The sequence below is a fragment of the Mesoplodon densirostris genome, chromosome 11 (assembly GCF_025265405.1).
Source record: "Mesoplodon densirostris isolate mMesDen1 chromosome 11, mMesDen1 primary haplotype, whole genome shotgun sequence".
NCBI lineage: Eukaryota > Metazoa > Chordata > Mammalia > Artiodactyla > Ziphiidae > Mesoplodon > Mesoplodon densirostris.
The window spans coordinates 61767471-61787471 of record NC_082671.1 but is presented as its reverse complement, the minus strand read 5'-3'; the positions used below and the strand labels follow the sequence as shown (position 1 = coordinate 61787471).

The following is a 20001-nucleotide window of genomic DNA, read 5'->3' as shown; positions in this document are numbered from 1 at the left end:
TGAGACACACGTGTTTCCATCACTCTGCTCTGTGCAGTTATGCAGTACCTGCTGTGTACAGGGCACAGTGCAAGACACGGTTAGGAAAACAGTTGGATGCAACGCAGACCCAAGGCCCTGGCCAGCACGGGGCGGAGGACACGCGGCTCACACTGGCCGCTGACGGAGCTCCAGTGCGTGCCCCCCATCGTGGCCAAGGGCAGGGTCCCACCCAGAGCTCAGAGGAAGGGGGTGCCCCCGGGCTGCCCTCTGTGACAAGCGTAGGGTTCTCCTCCAGCACTGGGGTCCAAGATCTAGTTTTTGTCCTCGAGGAAGTCCGCTGGCATCTTCTAAGTGTGTCGTCCGGGCGAGGCCAGCCTCGTGGACGATCTCTGGGTTCCCGCCCTGCCCGACGGGAGCCCTTGGTGTCTGCGGAGGCTGACGGCTCTCTTCTCTGCCCCTCAGGTCTCCTGACAAACGCAGCCCCACAGGGGCCCCAGGAGTGACTTTGGCTCCCTGGAGAGGCCACAATCCTCAGTCGGTCGTGGATGCCACCCGCCCTCTGCCACCCGCCCACCCTCCGCTTCTCTAGCCTCTCAAGGACAGCCTGCTTCCTCGGCCGCCTGAGCTGAGTCTGTCCGGCCTCCCCGAGGAGTCAGTCCTAGGACATACAGCAGGGCTGTGCCACCGGGCGTCCCTGGAACCTGGCCTGGCCACCCTCCCGGCCGCAGACGAGGAGGCGGAGGCAGCTGCAGCCCAGCCAGCCCGAGAGAGGAGGACAGCGCCGGGCCCGGGGAGGACTGAGTCTCGGGCGCAGAAGTGGCCTCTCCTTGTGCCCAGACTGTCCGAATCGCTTTTATTTTCTTATCCTTTCAGTATATCCAATAGACCAAAGAGCAAAATCTATTTTAACGCGTCGCGGACTCGTACTTCCCATCAGAGTCCCTGGGTTCGACTGGGGGGCACGGGGGCAGAGACACGCTCGAGAGGCACTCACCCCACGAACGCTGCGGGGCCCCCTGAGCAGCCGGAGGATGTGGCCGGAGGACACACGGCTGGCGATGTCCCCACGTGGACCCTGCGGGTGCGCCTGGCCGGGAGCACAGCCCGCTGTGCACACCTGCTCCTCTGTACTTAGATGGACTTCCTCGTACTAAAATCCCTTTCTGTTTTAACCAGTTAAACACGCCTCTCTGCAGCTCCATTCCGATAGTGGGATCATCCAGGATCCGCCAAGAGCATGTCGGGTCTCCCATGACTGCTATCTCATCCGATCACCATTGAGCTCCAGAAAGCAAATTAAAGAAAGCGAAAGTAACACTTGCTTGAAAGAGATCATTAAATGTATTTTGCAAAGCCGAAAGTTATATATTTAACAGTTTTTATATGTTGTATATTTGTAGAAAATCCTATTTAACAATTCATGTGGTAGCCCCGGCCGTCGTGAAACGTGAGCCGGGGCTGGGGGTTCCCGAAGTCTCTGGGGTGAGCGGGGGCGGGGGGACCAGCATCCCCGGATGTAGGGGCGCCCGGCACCGCCGAGGGGCAGGACTCTGCGGGCAGCGAGCTGAGGACCAGGTTTGGGGTGGCACAGGCATGCTGGCCGGTGCCAGCGGAAAGGCCCGTTGCCTTTTACTGGGTTTGGGTTGGGTGGTCCCTGCCCCCTGGGGCTCTGCTGTGGGAGTGTCCAGTCATTTGATCACACTTCTTCCAATGGATTTTGTTTCCCTTTTTCTTACCTCTCTCACGTTCATACAACTTGAGGGCAGTTTGCGGCCGACCTCGTCTTCTCAAGCGGATACCCTGCTCTTTCTCAGTCTTCATGTCAGAGGGTGGAGACAGAGGGGGATCGGGGAAGCCCCCATCTTCCCACTTCCCTCCTGCAAGGCAGGGTCACCAGGCCCACGAATAAGGGACAGTTACATTTTACCTTCCCCTGTCCACCCTGTGCCAGGTCCCTTTATTTTCCTGAGTTTCAGCTGAAGTATGCTACCTAAGAGTCCAATTAACAGGAGTATTATGCTAGGTCTATGCTACTAAAAAGAAAAAAAAGGAAAAAAATAACTATATAGAAGCTGTTCCAGCCACCCATAGACTAAAGACAGGAGAGAAAATCCATTTATTTAAGACCCATTTCAATGTCCACGAGTATATAATTTACCTTTAGTCACCACAAATTTATGGGTATGTGTATCCTGGGGTAAAAGGACTGGCCGCGGTTTGGATTTGTCATCACAGAGGAGGTGGCCTGCACAGCGTGCTGTCCCGAGCTGGCCAGCCCCAAGCTCCGCGGCCTGGGCTCACCCCGGGGGCAGCGAGGGAGGCCCCGGGAGGGTCACCCGGCCCAGCACACCTCTGCGCTGCCCGCCAGCATCCCTACCACCACCCCCCCTCGCCTGTTTCTTTTGACAGTGGGTGTAGACACCTTCCGAGGGCAGAGGTTGGGAGATTGATATGTCACAGCATTTTTTCCTTGTTTTACAGTATTCAGTTTTGTGTTGATTCAGCTAAATTATGAAAATAAAGAAAAACTCCTTTGATAAGCATGGCTTTTGTTCGCTGGCCGCGGTGTCCTGGGACAGGGCTGTCGCTGGCGTGGCTGGTGGAGACAGAGCCCAGGGCACAAGTGGTGACAGGGCCTCTTCCGGGAGGCAGGCCCACAGTGATGATGCTCAGTCAGGAGCCCCCCAGGTTTTCCTGGACCCCCCAGGATACTCCCTGAAGCCCAGCCCCCGACGCGTAGACAGCGTCTGGCCCGTAACTACTATCCCCTGGGAAGCCGTGTGCTCCTGGCCAAGCCAGTGGGAAGTTGGCAGCCACATCCGTTCAGCCCTCCGCAGGGTCCGTGAGCCAGGCCCTTCCCGCACATGCCCCCAGTTCCAGGAGCAGAACCCCACTCAAGGGCTCCAGAAGGAAACCCTTGTCTAAAGGACCCCCTTCCCCAGGATATCCGCTCGGATCTCCAAAGAGCATTCTTTGGCATGTTCAGAATCCATCACCTACAGGCATGTGTGGATTGGGGGAGGCCTTGCCTGTCTGTTTCCAACTGCTCTTGATAAAATGTCAACCCTGGGACCTGCGGCCTGGGGGGCGGGCCGTGGGCCACTGGAGTTCTGTGCTTGATTTAAGGAGACTTCACTGGCCTTTGGAGCTGTTACAGAGAGTAAGGAGAGCCCCGCCCTCTGGCACAGAGCCGGGCTTGTCCTGGGAGGTAGGGAAAGGGACAATGCAGACCTAGCTGCTGCCACAGGGACCCCCAGGTGGGTCCTTCCCCTCTCGAGGGGGCCTGGGTGCCCTTGCCAGAAAGGGCCTTCCCCGGGGGGTATACCTCAGGGAGCAGCTTGGGGGCTTTGCCATGGAGCCCAAACAGGGCAGGGCAGCTTGATGGGGAGAGGGGCCCACCCTTGCCTCCGCCCTCTGTCCACAGGGAGAAACGAGCTGGAAGGGGCCGGAGTTTGTGTGCAGGAGGTGAAGCAGCCCACCAGAGAGCCACATACACAGCCGCTACTCCGGAGACTTCTGGGCAAAGCAGGGGGAAGAACAAATTCGTGAAGCTAGAGAAAAGAAAAGAGCTTCTGGACCACCAGGGCTCATAAAAGCGGACACGGGTCTCCAACCAGATCCAAGGGTGTGTACCGGTCAGGATGGGTCGGGTGGCACTGCAGGAACAAACAGTCCACCTGTCCAAGTCCAACCTTCCCCGTAAACAGGGCTCTCCCCTCCTGCCCCAAGCCCGTGTGTCTGCTGGGGACGTCCCGTGATTGGGGGACACGCAAGCACCCGGAACCGCCTGCAGAGGCTTCTGCGGGAAGCAGCGTCTGCCTGCACCTCCTCTGCTCGCAGCCACGCCAGACGTCCCAAGTCTGGGGAGAGTCTGGCTCTGCCATGGAAGCTGCGCATCTGCTGTTCGCTGACCTGAGCTGCTTGCCTCAGTTTCCTGACCCACCAAATTCGAGAGGCATTGTTGCTGCCCACCTCCAGGCTGGGGAAAAGACGTGAGGTCCACCTCCCCGTGTGGGGGATGGATGGTCACGCATTCCCTCCACGGGCCCATCCCAGCCCTGCTGTGACCTGAGGCTGAGACGGGCGCGGTCGCTGTCCCCAGGAAAGGGAGGATTCAGACCGTCCTCCCCGACTGCCGGCTGGCCACTCCTGCAGCCCCTACAGGACAACCTTGCTCGAGGGCAGCGTTCCTTCGGCCTACGGCCTGGCCCTGGGGGTGGCCGCCCCGCTGTGTGATGGGAAGGGCGGGAATCTGGCGTCAGTCCTGTCTGAGCTGCCAGCAAAGCTGAGATGCGCCTATTCTCTGGGCCTCAGTTTCCCCGTTGGCGGAATAGAGGGAATTGGGCCAAGTTCGCCAGGTTTCCTGAAGATCAAGGGAGACCATTCTCGTGCGGCACGAGAATCTCCTGGCTCATGGGGCGTCGTCCTTAGAGAATAGGAGGCGTGTTTATTTAGGGGTGATTCTGTGATCAGTGCCACCGGTGCACTGCTCCATCTCTCAGAACCTGGTCCTGAGGCCACCTTGAGCGGCTAGTCTCCATGGCCACCTGTCGGCCTGCGTCCTGGCTCTGCCTTTTCGAGGGTGTAAATGTGAACCCAGGCTGCAGGCAATGGCTGTGGGGCAAGTGCAGCTCCGGGTCAGGGTCCGAGCAGGGCTTTCTCGTGGGTCCCACTGTCACCGTTGCTACAGTGATCAGGGGCAACCTCCATGGTCAGTTCCTGGACTGGCCAGCCAGGATGTGTGTACAAGCCTGTGTAGGTAGTGTGTACATGTGTGCGTACACATGCCTGTTTTCACGGTCACCTTCATGTTCTGGGCACTTTCTAAGTCAGGGGTCCAAGGAGGAGCCTCCAGGAGCCCCAGGTCATGCTCAGAGGTGACGTGTCGGTCCAGAGGGCACCTGGGGTGGGTTGGCCCCAGTGGACGCTGCAGCTCCCATGTTGCCGAGGCCTCTCCTGCTGATGTCCCACATGCCACAGTAACTTGTCATGTTGGCATCTGGGAGGGGACCTCTTTGCCATCCTCGTCCTGAGCTGACCATCGCCCAGAGTGGCTGGCGCCCACAGAAAGTGTGCTTCTCTGGAAACCCCCTCGTGGACTGTGAGGACCGGGAGATTCCCGAAGATTCCCAGGGTGCTGGGCTCAGCGAGAAGAGGTGCTGGCCTCCGCCCGTCCTGCCCGGCCTGCTCATCTGACTGATGGTGGGCACCGTGCCCCCAGCAGAACCAGTGACAGTGTCCTGGGTGTATGGAGAGGACCCACTTCAGGGCTGAGAAAGGTTCCCAGCACGCTGGCCCTGCTCCCTTAGTGGCCTGGGTCGGTCCAGCCCAGGGAAAGGCCATAGTGGGGTGCGGGAGGGGCCCCTGTCTGCTCCTGCAGAGAGTGGGGCAGGTGAGCCCCTGGGGGAAGGGCTACAGAAGGCAGACGGGGAGGGCGGGGAGGAAGTGGGCTCAGAGGCCCAGGGCGGGGGCGATGAGGAGCAGGGCTGGGACGGGCATCTGGGCTGCTCAACGCAGGTGCAGGACCTCAGGACAGCTGGGGACAGCAGCCACCCCCAGCAGACACGTGCCCGCATGTGCCCACCCAGCACTCTCCTCTCCCCACCCGAACCTGCTGGCCGTCCCCACACACGCTAAGATGAAGGTTCACAGGCGCCCACTCCACGGGGGTTGCTCACGCCCTCCACCCTGCCGCCAGGGGCCACTGCCACGTGGAGACGGGGCTCGGCTGCTCCCAGACAAGGGACGGCGTGCAGGCCTTTGCAGGAGCTGCAGTGATGGTGGTGAATCAGCACTGCCCCGTGTTCCCTGCTGCTCCTGGTGGGTGAGTGCTCAGAGCCCCTGGTCTGTTTCCAGAGGTCTGTGTGTCTTTCTGTCTCTCAGCCGCCCCCCAGGCCTCAAAGGTAGGGCCTGATCACCCAGCACACAAGCCGCCACCACTCCACTCTGCCCAGCCTGGGGCATTGGGCATCCCTGGTGAACATGGGGGTGGCCTCCCCGGTCTTGTTGCCCCGAAGGATGCGTGTGCCGCCTTTCCGGCTGGCTGTCTAGTTTCCTGGTCGTATATATTTTCTCCATTTAGTCATTGGCATCTTTAGGGGCCACACTGAATCTGAAATATCTTTTATTTCTTCCTTCTGTGCCCAGGGTCATGGAATTGCTTTAAAATAATATTAATTTTCCACTTTTACAGATGTCACCTCATTTATTCCTTCCACCAGGGCTTCAGGGATGAAATCCGTCTCTTTCCTCAGTGGGGTGGTGGGCAGGGGCCCTTGCAGCTGGGGCAGCGCCCAATGGACCTGCATGTGACATCGCCCTTCATCCCTGGGGCAATAGGAGCCTGAAAGTCGCCCAGCTCAGCCAGCTGCACTATCCAGTCCCGTCGTAAAGGTGAGAAGTGAGCGTGGGAAGCGGCATAGGTGCCGTCCGAGGAGGTGTCCCCACCGTACAGTCCACCGGCTCTGCAGAGGGTGAGCATTAAGGAAAAGTTACTCTGACGCATAGGAAAATGGTCAGGAAGATTTCATGGAGGACCCGGGCAACAGGGGAGGTCAGGCTCCCCTCCCAACGCAGCAGACGGCTGGGGATTTACAGCCAAGGAGTAGAGTGGACGGGACACCAGGACCAGAGACGCCAGGGGCAGGGGGTTCTCGCTGTAGGCACGTCGGCGAAGGTGAGGGTCCCTCTAGACTGACTCAGTAGGACTCTAGCTAAGATGGGGCCCGTCGAGAATGCACACGGGATCCCAAGGCCAGGTCTGGCTGAGCGCAGGACTCCCGGGGGCCTGATAAAATTTGGTCAAGGGGAGCGTTTCGGTCATGAGCTCTCTCTAAGCGTAGAAATGGTGCCTTCCACACAAACCTCACAACTCGACCCTCCCGTTTGAGCCCAGCCTCACTTCTGGGAAGACCAAGGAAGGAAAAGCTCCCGTTGCCAGGGAGACACCGAGACTCATGCCGAGCCCATGGTCACCGCCGGGGTTCTGACGCTCCTTGGAGAGGGGAGGGGAGATTCATCCTCGGAGGCTCCTTTGGGAGCTTGGTCTCACACTGCCCAGGCTTTGGCAGGGTCAGCCCTCAGTCAGAGGGGGGCCGTAAACCCTGGAACAAAGTCCTCCCCTCCCTGTCCGGGGAGCGCAGCTGCACTGCCCTGAGTGACGGGCTGCGGCCCAGCGGGCATGTCCAGGCCCAGGACCCCATATTCCAAGGATGGGCCCTGCTGCCCCTGCAGTTCTGGGGTCCCATTGCCGGGGCTTCCCAGGACCTTTCCCGAGGGATAAAGCCTCACCAAGCCGGGCAGACAGGCGGCCTGGACTCCCTCCCGAGAGAGGTGGATGGGCTTTCTATGTCCACGTGCAGAGTCCTGGACCCACGTGCCTGCTCCGTCTCGCCCCGGAGAAGCCACGTCAGCTAACACGCTCAGGCACACGGCCCACCGGGAGACAGTCTGATGGGGCTGAGGCGGGAGGGGCCCCATCGGGGCCGAAAGCCCAGGGCCCAGGGCTCCTGCCGACACGGACAGTGGCGGGAGCCCCGTCAGCCCTTTGCAGCCTCCCTTCAGCCCCATGGCTGGAGGCAGGAGGCAGAGAAGCCTCAGGGCTTAGGAGTCGGGAGCATGAACACGGGACACAAGTCCCCAGAATCCACGTCGTCCGGGAGTAGCTTCCATGTGCAGTACGCATTGGGAGGACGCTGATGTCCCTACAGGGAAAGTCCCCTGATGCTCAGGGGCCCGGCGACTCACCCTCCCTGAGCAGGTGCCCTGGGTCCTCCAGATGCCTCCACGGTCTCTGGGCCCCTGCACGCAGGAGGACAAGAGCAACCCCAGGGGACCCAGGGGCAGAGGGCAGACGCCGCGGGGAGAGCTGGTCCCAGCAGCAGGATCGTTAACATGCGTGGCTGCCAGCTCGATGAACTCTCCCCCTGCCCAGTTTCTCAAGGGCTGTTGTCAGTTCCTGGTGCCGAGCTCCCATCATGAGCTGTGATTATGACAGATCTATTAATGAAATCGATTTGGTCACGTTATCAGTTTAATGCCTAAATCGGAGCCCGATCTCACCCCCAAGGCTGGAGGCTGACTGTCATAAGTCGCCCGGAGAGAATGAGCTTCTGACTTTCAAATAATTAAACTTAGTTTTCTGCTTGGGTTTCATAAAATTCCCCTTAATTATGACTGTGAGAGCCCCTCAGTCATCTGGGGGGTGAGTTGAGGCCGGAGGTGGCCCATCCCTTTGGGGAAATAGCCTGTGTAATGGGTGTGGGAGGGTTCATGGGCTGGGTGGGGGTGGGGGGTTAGCCAGGCTCAGATGCCCTGAGGCTCCACAGTGTGGGGATGGTGTGAGGTCCTGAGCGAAGCTCCCAGAGCCGGGCAGCGGGGCCTCTCCTCCCTTTGCTGGTCAGTGCTGTTCTGGAGGCCCTTCCAGTGAGGCTCCAGGGAAATACCTGCTGGGGAAGCAATAAAAATGCAAATGTTCCAGAGCAGTGGGTGAAAATTGTGTTCAGACACTAAATTGGGGTGTATGTTAGCAGGATCCTACTCTGCCAGATTGTCAGGGAAATTTTTTTTTTTTTTTTTTTTTTGCTGTACGCGGGCCTCTCACTGCTGTGGCCTCTCCCGTTGCGGAGCACAGGCTCCGGACACACAGGCTCCGCGGCCATGGCTCGCGGGCCCAGCCGCTCCGCGGCACGTGGGATCCTCCGGGACCGGGGCACGAACCCGTGTCCCCCGCACCGGCAGGCGGACTCCCAACCACTGTGCCACCAGGGAAGCCCTGTCAGGGAAATTTTTGTTTTCAAAATTAGCTTTCCAGTGGTTGTCTGATACTCGGAGGTGTTTGCATGTGTCTGTGCATGTGTGAACGTCTCTGTGTGTGTGTGTCTGTGGCAGTGTCCATGATGTGTGTCATTGTCCTGGTGTCTGTGTCAGGCCCCATCTGTTGTCCACAGGAGGAGGGGTCCTGGGCCCAGACCCAGAGCTTGGCCTGTCTTCGGGAAGGAGGGGTTCCCTGGGGTCTCAGTGACATAAAAGTGCTCCTGGCTTGGCACAGTGGGTGGCAGAGACAAGCTCAGCATCCCTCTGCAGGGACACACCTTCCACTCGGCCACTCAGGGCCCTCCTGAGATGTCCCCCAAACATGAGTCCCATGGACCAGAAGGCAAAGAGCAGGGGCACCCAGGAGCCCGGATCCCAGAAACGTCTGGCAACAGAATCAGCCCCAGAGCACGGACGGCAGCGTCAGATGTGGACTTCCAGAGAAACTGCAGTTTTTCAAAAAAGGAAAAGAAAATGTGAGAAAGGGGAAAGATGCTGTAGGGAACAGGCACAGGGGAACCAAACGCAGTGGCCATCGCTCCCCAAGGGGCCATCCCTGCTCCCAGACGCTCCGCTGGGTGCCGCCTCTGGTGGGCCTGCCCCTTCTCACCAGCATCCCCTGCACTCCCCTCCCCATGACAGGAATCCCTCACTCACCTGCTCACCTGTGCTTTCACCGCAGCCCACCCAGCGTGGGTGAGCCCTGGCGCTGGGGGACGGCGGGGAACAGAGCAGATGAAATGTCGGCCCTGCTGGGTCCAGACTCTGCTGCAGGGTAGGGGGAGGCCCGGGGAAGGCAGCCCCCAACCAAGCAGATGGGTAAGTGTCATCTCCATCAGGGTCAGCGTGGGGAGGGGCGGGGAGCCCGCTGCTCGATGCGGGGGTCAGGGCCCATCACGACATAAGTTGTCCTCATCTGATTGAGACAAAGCCTTGAACCCAGAATAGCCTTCTTTTAGGATTGGTTGCAATTCGAAATTTGGGTCTCTGCTTTGCTTTCCTTCCCACTCACTCAAGCTTTTTGAGAATCCGGTCTAGACCTGCACTCTGCTTCTCTGAGGCTCATGGCACGGCCTCCAGACCGGGTCCTGAGTGATGTCCTGTCCTATGGTGACATGCAAGGCATGACTTGATGTCTGACTTCTTCGGGGCACGGACCCTGGTCGCTTCCTCACCCCCGCAGAGCACAGACAGGACACATGGCGGACCTTCCATGGCCACACCCCCAGCATCACCACCACGCACTGTGCTGTAGACACCCAGCACAATCTGGCAGAAACAAGATGCCTGTTCAAAGCATCATCTCCTGGGCTCTGTTCAACCCTTTGCTTCTTCATAAAGTGAATGGCAACCTGCCTGCTCGAGGAATTCTAAGAGAAGACCATCCTCCCAGCCACCAAGAGACAGGCCCAAGCAGATCACCAGCTGGGTGTTGGGCCTGTGACCATCAGGGTGGCCACAGACCCCCCGAGCACCCAAGGCTGAGGACCCACTCCCTGGTGCAGGTATGCAGAGCACAGAGACTATGTGGGTCAACCTGCATCCTGTGGGTTCAAAGCCACACCGGAGCATCTGAACAAGAAGCAGGAGAGGCGTGGAGACAGCTTCAAGGCCAGAACACAGCCTCAGCTGAGCCTCAGGACACAGAGCCCCCGTGAAGGGAAGCTGCCTACAGCCCCACATGTGTCAGCTTCCTTACCCGCTTCCCCTCATGTGTCTCAGATTGACGCCCTCTTTAAACTCTGCCTTTTCTCTCCTGATCAGATTCCATTTTTGGCTTTTCAGGGAATAAGATTCTTCCCATCTTGAAACGTGAACTCCTCAAGGGTCCTCCCCCGCCCCCCGCTCTCTGCCCAGCCCAAGGGTCATGTGCGTCTCCACAGTCTCCTCGACATAAAGACCCTTGGGAACGGGCTGCATCTTTTCTGGCGTCTCCAGAGCCTGGTGACCGTCAGCTCTCACCACACCTGTTAAGTGAACGTTCAAATGTGTGTGGAATAAACTGAGTGTCCACACTCAGGGCCTTGGGGGCTCTCAGTGTGGATGTGAGGGTGGCCTGCTGGGATGTTTCTGAAGGTCCTATTTGAAAGACGAGGGGACAGTCAGCTGAGGCTCCAAGGGAGGGTACAACAGTCCCTGGCCAGGCCCTGGGTGAAGGAGAGGTAGCCCTGTGAGCAACGTGGATTGACTCCTCTGTACTTAAGTTTCCCAGCCAGCTTATGGGTTCTGGAAGGTTCCATGGCACATGCATCACAGCCGTTAGCATCAAGAGTGGAGCCGTACAGCATGTCCTGCCCTGGACACATGCAGATGAACAATCAACCAGGCACACTAGGGGACAGAGAGTGACCCCAGACCATGAGCTGGAGCCCTAAAGGAAGGAGACCTTGGGGATGGGAATCATGGGGCCACCATGGTGGATCGTTGCCATGACAGCCACCTTGGCTCACAGCCCCATGTCCCCACACTGATGCTGAGCTTGGTCATGTGACACCCTTTGGCCAATCAAACAACAGCACATGGGATGCAGGCAAACTTTTAAAAGGCACGGGCTTCTTAGAGTTTTCCCACTCTTGATGCTGTCCCATCCTATTACCATGTGACCCAGTCTAGACGATGCCACAGGAAGACGAAATAACACATGAGGCCACATCCAAGCCCAGCTGACAACCGTCGTGAAACCAGCCGAGATCAGCAGAGGAAACATCAGACAGAACCTGTGCTGGACGCACGAGGGCCATGGATGAATGAGACTGTGCAAAGCAGACAGCAGTGGGTTACTTTGGGAGTTCTGGGGGAGAAAAGTCAACCATTCCAACTTAGAATTCTATGTCTAGCAGAGGTACACTTTGAAAACGATGGCAAAATAAAGATGCTTGAAGAAAAATGAAAACTGAGAGAATGCACTGCTAAAAGACTCTTACTCCAGGAAATACTGAAGGGTGAGACAGGAAGGAAAGTACCCCAGGTGGAAGCTTGGAGGTTCAGGAAGGAACAAGGACTATGGGAGGTGGGATGCTGGTAATGGTAGGACGGTGAGGTTCGGCAACTCTTCCCAAGAAAACAGCTACACAACGTGAATTCAGTTCCCCAGCACAGCCCTCTGAAAGCACTGAATAAAGGCAAGAGGAAATGAGGAAGAATTTAGTTTTGAAAGAATGCTGCTGATCAGGTAGGAACTGCATTTTTGTGGCTTTCTTCCTGGGGCTGCTCCCCAAACCCCAGGTTTGGTGATAGAAAACACAGCTTTGGTGTGTGATGCAGCAGGTGACATGGCTCGGGACAGCAGGGAAGCAGGGAATGTAAGGAGGACCTTTGTGAGCAAAGGGCACCAATGGGTCCAGATCCAGAGCTGAGCATCAGGTTTGCCCGAGCCCCTGGCTGACCACTACGCAACACAGGACCGTGGGGCAGAAACTGGAGACATTATTTGTGATGATGTGTTTAGGAAAGCCATGACTTTGACCGACGACGTTCCCCAACCTTCACGGTCCAGGCCACCGAGAGAGGAGCGTCTCCGGCTTGAGGTGTCAGAAGGAGGAACACGGGGTGGCCAAAGTAGACAGACACCAGAGACCCAGAAAGCGGGCAAGCCCCCAAACCTGAGTATGAACTCTGCCCAAATCCTCAGGTGAGCACTAGGCCACATAGGTGCAGGATGCACACGTGGAGTCAGGAGAAAAATAAGCACAGCTGCAAACCAAAACAACACAAAACAAAGCCCTAAGCAGAAACATCAGCTGCTCCACACTTAGGGGAAGACAGATTTCTCAGTTTCTGAGGGCAGGCAAAATAATTGCCAACTGTAACAAAAACCGACAACCCTCAGAAAAACAGCAGACATTTCAGAGTGCCCACAACATACTACTTACAACAAGCTTTCCACCAAGATTTATCAGGCATGCAAAGGAGCAGGAATGTGTGATGTGTACTCAGGAAAAAATTCAGACGTAGAAACCAATGGGAGCCAGCCCTGCTGTTGGATTTAGCAAGACTTCCAAGTAACTCTTATAAAGATGTCCAAATAATTAAAAGACAATGTAGTATTAATGAGTAAATAGATGGAGAATTTCAACAAAGAAATTAAGACAACAGAATAGCAGTTCTACAGGAGGAAAGTACAACATCAGGAAATAAATTGAAAAAATTGACCAGATGGGCTCAACAGAAGACTGCAGCCAGCAGAGGAGAAAGCTGGTGAGTCTGAAGAGAGACCAGCAAAATGACCCAACCTGAAAAATGGACAGAAATGATGGAAGAAAGTTGTAAAAGCTTCAGAGACCTTTTGGGACAATATGAACCTGCCCAGTATCAGTGAAAATTAGGTTCCTAGAATGAGAGAAGAGAAAATGTGGAGTAGAAACAGTATTTGTAGGAACAATGGCCAAGACTCCCCAAACCTGGTGAAAACATTAACATACAGATCCATCAAATCAAGAACCCAAAGTGGAATAAACACAAGAAACCACAACAAGGCATATGGTATTCAAACCTCTGAAAGACAAAGACAAAGAGACATCCTTGAAAACAGCAAGAGAAAATGACGCATTTCATGGAGGGTACAGTGATGGGACTAATGGCTGATGTCCCAACAGGAACCAGTGAGACCATCGACAGAGGAATGGATAAAGAAATTGTGGTACATACATACAATGGAATACTACTCAGCCATGAAAAAGAATGAAATAATGCCATTGGCAGCATCATGGATGCACCTAGAGATGATCATACTAAGTGAAGTAAGTCAGACACAGACAAAGATCCTATGATATTGCTTATAGGTGCAATACAAAAAGTGGTACAAATGAACTTATTTACAAAACAGAAATAGATCCACAGACATAGAAAACAAACTTATGGTTACCAAAGGGAAAAGGGGGGAGGAATAAATTAGGAGTTTGGGATTAATATACACACACTACTATATATAAAATAGATAACCTACAAGGACCTACTGTATAGCACAGGGAACTATACTCAATATTTTATAATAACCTATAAGGGAAAATAATCTGAACCCCCCCCCATATATATATATACAATTGACTCAATTTGCTGTATACTTCAAAACTAACACAACATTGTAAATCAACTATACTTCAATTAAAAAAAAAAAAGAGAGAGAGAGAGACACCAGACACTGCAGAGACAATCTGAAGTGTCCAAGGGAAAAAATGTCTGCCAACTAAAGATTCTATTTCCAGAAAAACTATTCCTCAAAATAGAATGTGAAATAAAGACATTTCCAGTAAAACAAAGCTGAGAAAATTCCCTGCCAGTAGTAGTACTGCAGTGCAAGAAATGCTAAAATATTCTATAAATAAAAACAAGTATAAGTGTGTACACAATCTCATAATTTCTTTAGAATACATATTATTGGGTTTAAAATGTACAGAGGTTTTATTTATCTCTGTATAAAGGCATATAGCCCAAAGATTGTGGTACAAACAGAAAATATGGTGAGGTTCCTATTTTTTTTCAGAAATCACTTAATATTAACCTTAAATTGAGTGTGATAACATAGTGAAACCTCTAGAAATAATGCAGTTTTACCTAGAAAGCTGAAAGTGGAATTGAAGTGGTATGCTAAAAATATGTGATGACCCCAGAGTAGGCAGGAAAGAGAGGCTATAGAAACAAACATGAGATTAGAGCATGGAAAAGAAAAAGTGAGGTGGCCCCCAAATCCAAGCACCTCAACAGTTATATTAAATACAAATAGAAGAAACTCCAATCAAAAGTCAAGAGTTGGCAGGTGGGATAAAGTATCAAAACAAAATATGTGCTTTACCCAGACAAACCCTAACACAAAGACACACACAGTAAAAGAATGGACAACATATACCATGCAGACAATAGGCATGAGATATTGAGAGGGGATATGTTGGTAATAATAGTCGAGATGGACTTTCTGACAAGGAATAGTACCACAAAAAGGAACATTTAATAATAATAAAGTGTCAATATAGCAGGAAAATATAGCAATATAGAAGGAAAATAAAAGAATAATAGATGTATATGTGCCTGAAAATAAATGCAAAGCACATGAAACCAAATAGACAGCACTAAAAGGAAAATCAGAGACCATAACCATTAGAAATGAAGATTCCATTACTCCACCATCAGTAACTTATAAAACAGAGACAAAATCAGTAAGTCCATGGAGGACCCAGACAAGATCAGCCAATACCTAATTACATTTCTAGAATATTCCACCAAACAAGAGTGGACCCCAAGTAGTGCTGGAACCCATGGTAGGGCTGCGTGCTTATATCTTCTTAAATTGCTAAACTCTATTCAAAAGTGGCCATACCTATCTGATCAGTCTTTATTAATTTTAGCCATACTAGAGAATTAATTTTGCACCCACTCTTTTCAAGACACATGGAAGATGAACCAAGACAGACCAAGTGCTGGACAAAAAGCAAATCTCAAAAAGTTTCAAGGAATGAAAATCATATAATATATGTTCTCTGACCACAACTGAATTAAATTAGAAATCAACCAGAAAACGATATCTGGAAAATTCCCAAATATTTGCAAATACCTTCTAAACAATTCATGAGGCAAGAAGAAAAGAAAAAAAAAAGAAATTTAAATTTTACAGATTTAATAAAATTAACTTAAATATTTTGACTTGAATGAGAAAACACATTATAGTGAAAATCTCTTCAATGTAGCTAGTGCAGTGCTTTAGAAGCTTACATTAGGAAGGGAAAACAGTCTGAAGTGATTGACCTAAGCTTCCTCCTTAAGAACTAGAAAAAGGAGCAGAGTAAACCCAATGTAAGTAAGAGGAAGGAAATAACACAGATAAGAGCAGATATCAGTGAAGTAAGAAGTGAATAAGTAATAAAAGCAATGAAACCAAGAGCTTGATTTTAAAAAAGCGGCTTTACAGAATTACGATTGAGGTGTAATTAACCGCACATATTTAAAGCACACTATTGTCAAACACATCAGAATTCTGACATGTACACACACCCTTGAAACCATCACCACTGTCTTAGTCTTCTCTGGCTGCTGTAACAACGTACCACAGACAGAGTGGCTTTAATAAGGGGGATTTATTTCTCACAGTCCTGGAAGCTGGAAAGTCCAAGATCAAGGTGCTGGTTGATTGGGTTCCTGGGGAGGGCTCTCCTCTGGGGTTACAGGTGGTCGCCTGCCCCTCACTGTGAACTCATGCGGTGGAGAGAAGGAAGGAGGGAGCGAGGGAGGGAAAGAGGGAGAGACAGGGAGGGAGAGACAGGTATAGAGAGACAGGGAGACAGGGAAAGAACACTCTGGTGTCTCTTCCTAAGGGCGCCAATCCCAGAGGACAAGGGCCCCACCCTCATGACCTCATCCAACCCTAAATACCTCCCAAAGTACCATCGCATTGGAGGTTGGGGCTTCAACATAGGAATTTTGAGGGGGCACAATTCAGCTCCTAATGCCCACAGTCAAGATAAAGAAGATGCCCACCAGCCCCAAAGCACCCTCTGGTCCCTCCTTGCCTACCCAGTCTGTTTTCTGCTCCATTGATCTGTGCTCTTGTCTTTCTCATTTTCTTCCTCCTGCTCTGGGCTTACTCTCCTCCTGTTCTCTGCCTTATTAACATGAAAGTCTGCATGTCTCATTTTAGGTTTTCTTCGTTTCTAACCTAAACATTTAAAGCTGTAAATCTCCGTCCAGGCATTGGTTCTGTTGCATCGCACACACTTGGGTCTGTTGTATTTTCATTATCGTCCTGTTCAAAGTATTTCTCTAATTTGCTTGGTTGTTTCTTTTCGATCCATGGATTGTTCAGAAATGTCTTATTTAACTTCTAAATATTTGGGGATTTTCTAGATATTTTAGTGTTACTGATGTCTAAATTAGTTTCATTGTGGCCAAAGAAAGTATTCTGTATGATTTCAACCCTTTTAAACTTATTGAGCCTTGTTTTATGGCCCATTGTATGATCTATCATGGTGAGTGTACTATATTAATTCGAATAAATGTGTATCTGGTAAATGTTGCATTTGTATCTTGTAAATATCAACTGTTTATAAATACCACATATCTAAACATATACGTTTTAATTTCAGTTTGTCGAGCTCTACCAAAAATCTTATTAGAATTTTGATGCGATGTGTACTGAATTTATGGAATAATGTGGGAAGACGGACATTTTTCAGGTATTGAGACTTTACGTAAGTGAACATAACAAATCTATTCATTTATTTAGATCTTTTGATTGTCTTTTACTATCATTGCATTATTTTCTGCTTGACAGATTTTTATGTATTAAGGCTTTATTCCTTTTGTTTTTACACTTATTATTTTGAATAATATGTCTGTTGATACCACAAAATTATCTGGCAATAGTGTCAAATTTTTCCTTTTTAATCTTTATATCTTTTACTATTTATCTTGTCTTATTCTGCCAAATCAAAGTATCCTTAACTTGTCCCAGATTTTAAAGAGAGTGTGTCCGGAAGCTTTATACTGAAGTATGATGCTTGTGGTCATTTTTCATAGATAACCTGTATCAACTTAAGGAAGTACTCTCCTATTCATAGTTTTTTATCAATAATGGAGTTAATTTTTTTTAATGCACTTTCTTGCCTCTATTTGAATAATTGTATGGGTTTGTTTGTTTGTTTGTTTTTGCGGTACATGGGCTTCTCACTGTTGTGGCCTCTCCCGTTGCAGAGCACAGGCTCCGGATGTGCAGGCCCAGCGGCCATGGCTCACGGGCCCAGCCGCTCCGCAGCATGTGGGATCTTCCTGGACCGGGGCACGAACCCGTGTCCCCTGCATCAGCAGGCGGACTCTCAACCACTGCGCCACCAGGGAAGCCCTGCCACCAGGGAAGCCCGAATAATTGTATGTTTTTTAAGTGGTGAATTATACATGTGGTATTAATGCATCCTTTTACTTCTAAGAAAACCCAATTTGATCATGAATAATTTTTAATGGATTACTGCCTTTGAATTGTTAATATTTTGATGGATTTTTAGATCTATGCTCATGAATTATATTGACCTACACTTTTCTTTTCTTATAGTGTCCTTGACTGGCTTGGGATCAAGATTATACTCATCTCATAAAATAAGTCTTTTCATTTTTTATTGTGTGGAAAGTTTTTATGAAATTGGAATGATCTGTTCATTGACTATTTGGTAGAAGTCACCCATAAAACTATCCGTACCTCTTTTTTTTTTTTTTTTTTTTTTTTTGTGGTACGCGGGTCTCTCACTGCTGTGGCCTCTCCTGTTGTGGAGCACAGGCTCCGGATGCACAGGCTCAGCGGCTATGGCTCACGGGCCCAGCCACTCCGCGGCATGTGGGATCTTCCCGGACCGGGGCACGAACCCGTGTCCCCTGCATCGGCAGGCGGACTCTCAACCACTGCGCCACCAGGGAAGCCCCGTACCTCTTTTAAAATTGAAAATATAGCATGGGTGGCCTTTATAATACTGATCCAGTAGGTCTATTTAGGCTTGCTATTTCTTTTGGGGTCATTTTTTTGGAAGTTATACTTTTCCAGGCACTTTTCAAGTTTACTTAAATTTGCACATTTATCAGGACAAATTTGTTTATAGAGTTCTCTCATCTTTGATATCTTTACTATGAAATGCATCGTGCATTCAATGATGCACGTGAACAGTTCCAACAATAGTAACACACGAAACACACATCCTTCCAGCATCTCTGTGAAGAGTCAGAGCCTCACCAGCCCTGTTGAAGCCCTCACAACTTCACCCTCTACCACCCTCTCCTCAGAGTAATCATCTACTTGACTTTGTGAAAATCATATTCTCACATTTTTAAGAGTTGATAGTCTTAAGAATGCATCCTTACATTCTATCATTGGGTTTACAGTGGGAGTAATAGACACAAAACAAGCTTTATGAGGTCAGAGTACTGTGGCCACCACCTAGGGAAGGCACCCACAGAAAAGAAGCTCAAGAGAGTGTGTGGGGAAGCCTGGTTTCAGCATCTTGGAGAGTTTACAGGAGCCTCCTGCAGAATTCCCTGAGCAGGTCATGCGTGAGGCGGGGACCCAAGGGCTCACCCTGGCTGGGGCCACTTCAGGGACTGTCGTGTGGACTGGGAGCTGGGCTGTTCTCTCTGCACTTCCTCCTCCAGTTCCTGGGATTACAGCAGCCCCATCTGTGCGGTGTGATGCACGCCCTCAGCCGGCCCAGGATCCCGGCATGGAGAGGAGCACACAGCCAAGGTAAGGCACAGAGAAGAACCCTGGCCAGCACCTCCGGTGCACAGAGCTTGGGTCAAACAGCTGATGCAGTGAGGGTGAGGCCCCGGGTTAACCTCCACATGCATCGGTGGGGATGCACTCCAATCTGGGTGGGGTAACCTCTGCGTCCTGTGGACTGCTGTCCACAGAGGGGCCTCCACCAGCCTCCTGAGGGTGGTGGTCCTGCCCCCTGAAGCACATCTCCAGTGTCCTGAGCCCCCTTTGTGGGCTCCTGCTCTCAGCTGGGTGGGCACAGCCTCCCGAGCTTCTTGAGAAGGAGTTCAAGGGAAGCAACGTTTTTGGACCCTACCTATCAAAAGTGGTTTTTATTTTATTCTACATATTTTACTTTGTTGTTGAATATTAAAACATATCGAAGGGTTTGGCTGGGTAAAGAATTTTGGTTGGAAACCATTTTCCTTCTGACTTGAAGGAAGCACATCACTGTCTTCTGGATTCCTCTGTTGCTACTGAGAAACCCAAAGCCTTGTTGATTCTCCATCCTTTTAGCCAAATTTTTCTACAAGCAAGATTATAGCATAGTCTCTATTCTGTTGTACAGTTTCACAATGAGGAGCCTTGGTGTGCATCTATTTTCATTCCTGTTCTAGATGTTTACAGGGTTTTTTTTAACCCATCAGCCCTTTATTTCTGAGAAATTTTCTTGATTTTTTTGATGATTTAATCTCTGCTATTTATTTATTTTTTTTAGTTCTCTCTTCTACAACATCTATTATTTGGGTGTTGGGCCTTCTGAACTGGTCTTCTAATTTTATTTCTCTGTTTTTCATCACTTCACCTTTAGCTCTGCTAACTTTTTGTAAGATTGTCTCACTATGAGATTGCTTCAATTTTATCTTGCAGACTTTCTATAGAGTTTTTCATTTTGATCGCCATGTTTTTAATTTCCAGTCGCTACTTTGTTATTGTTCTCTGAATTTCCTGTTGTGTTATAGATAACATCTTGTTCTTTTTTA

General features: G+C 51.2%; 1 protein-coding gene across 2 annotated transcripts in view; it reads left to right on the top strand.

The window, feature by feature from the left end:
- TAFA5 (TAFA chemokine like family member 5) overlaps window positions 1-16941 on the top strand; it is a 213129-nt gene extending 196188 nt beyond the window's left edge. Inside the window, exon 4 of one of the 2 annotated variants that reach the window (XM_060113140.1) lies at window positions 16869-16941. In XM_060113140.1, the coding sequence (XP_059969123.1) occupies window positions 16869-16898 (30 nt within the window). In that variant the 3' untranslated portion in view covers window positions 16899-16941. Of the gene's footprint in view, window positions 1-444; window positions 1375-16868 lie in introns of those variants that run through there. The other variant, XM_060113142.1, reaches the window with a different exon arrangement.
- Window positions 16942-20001: the final 3060 nt, after the last annotated feature.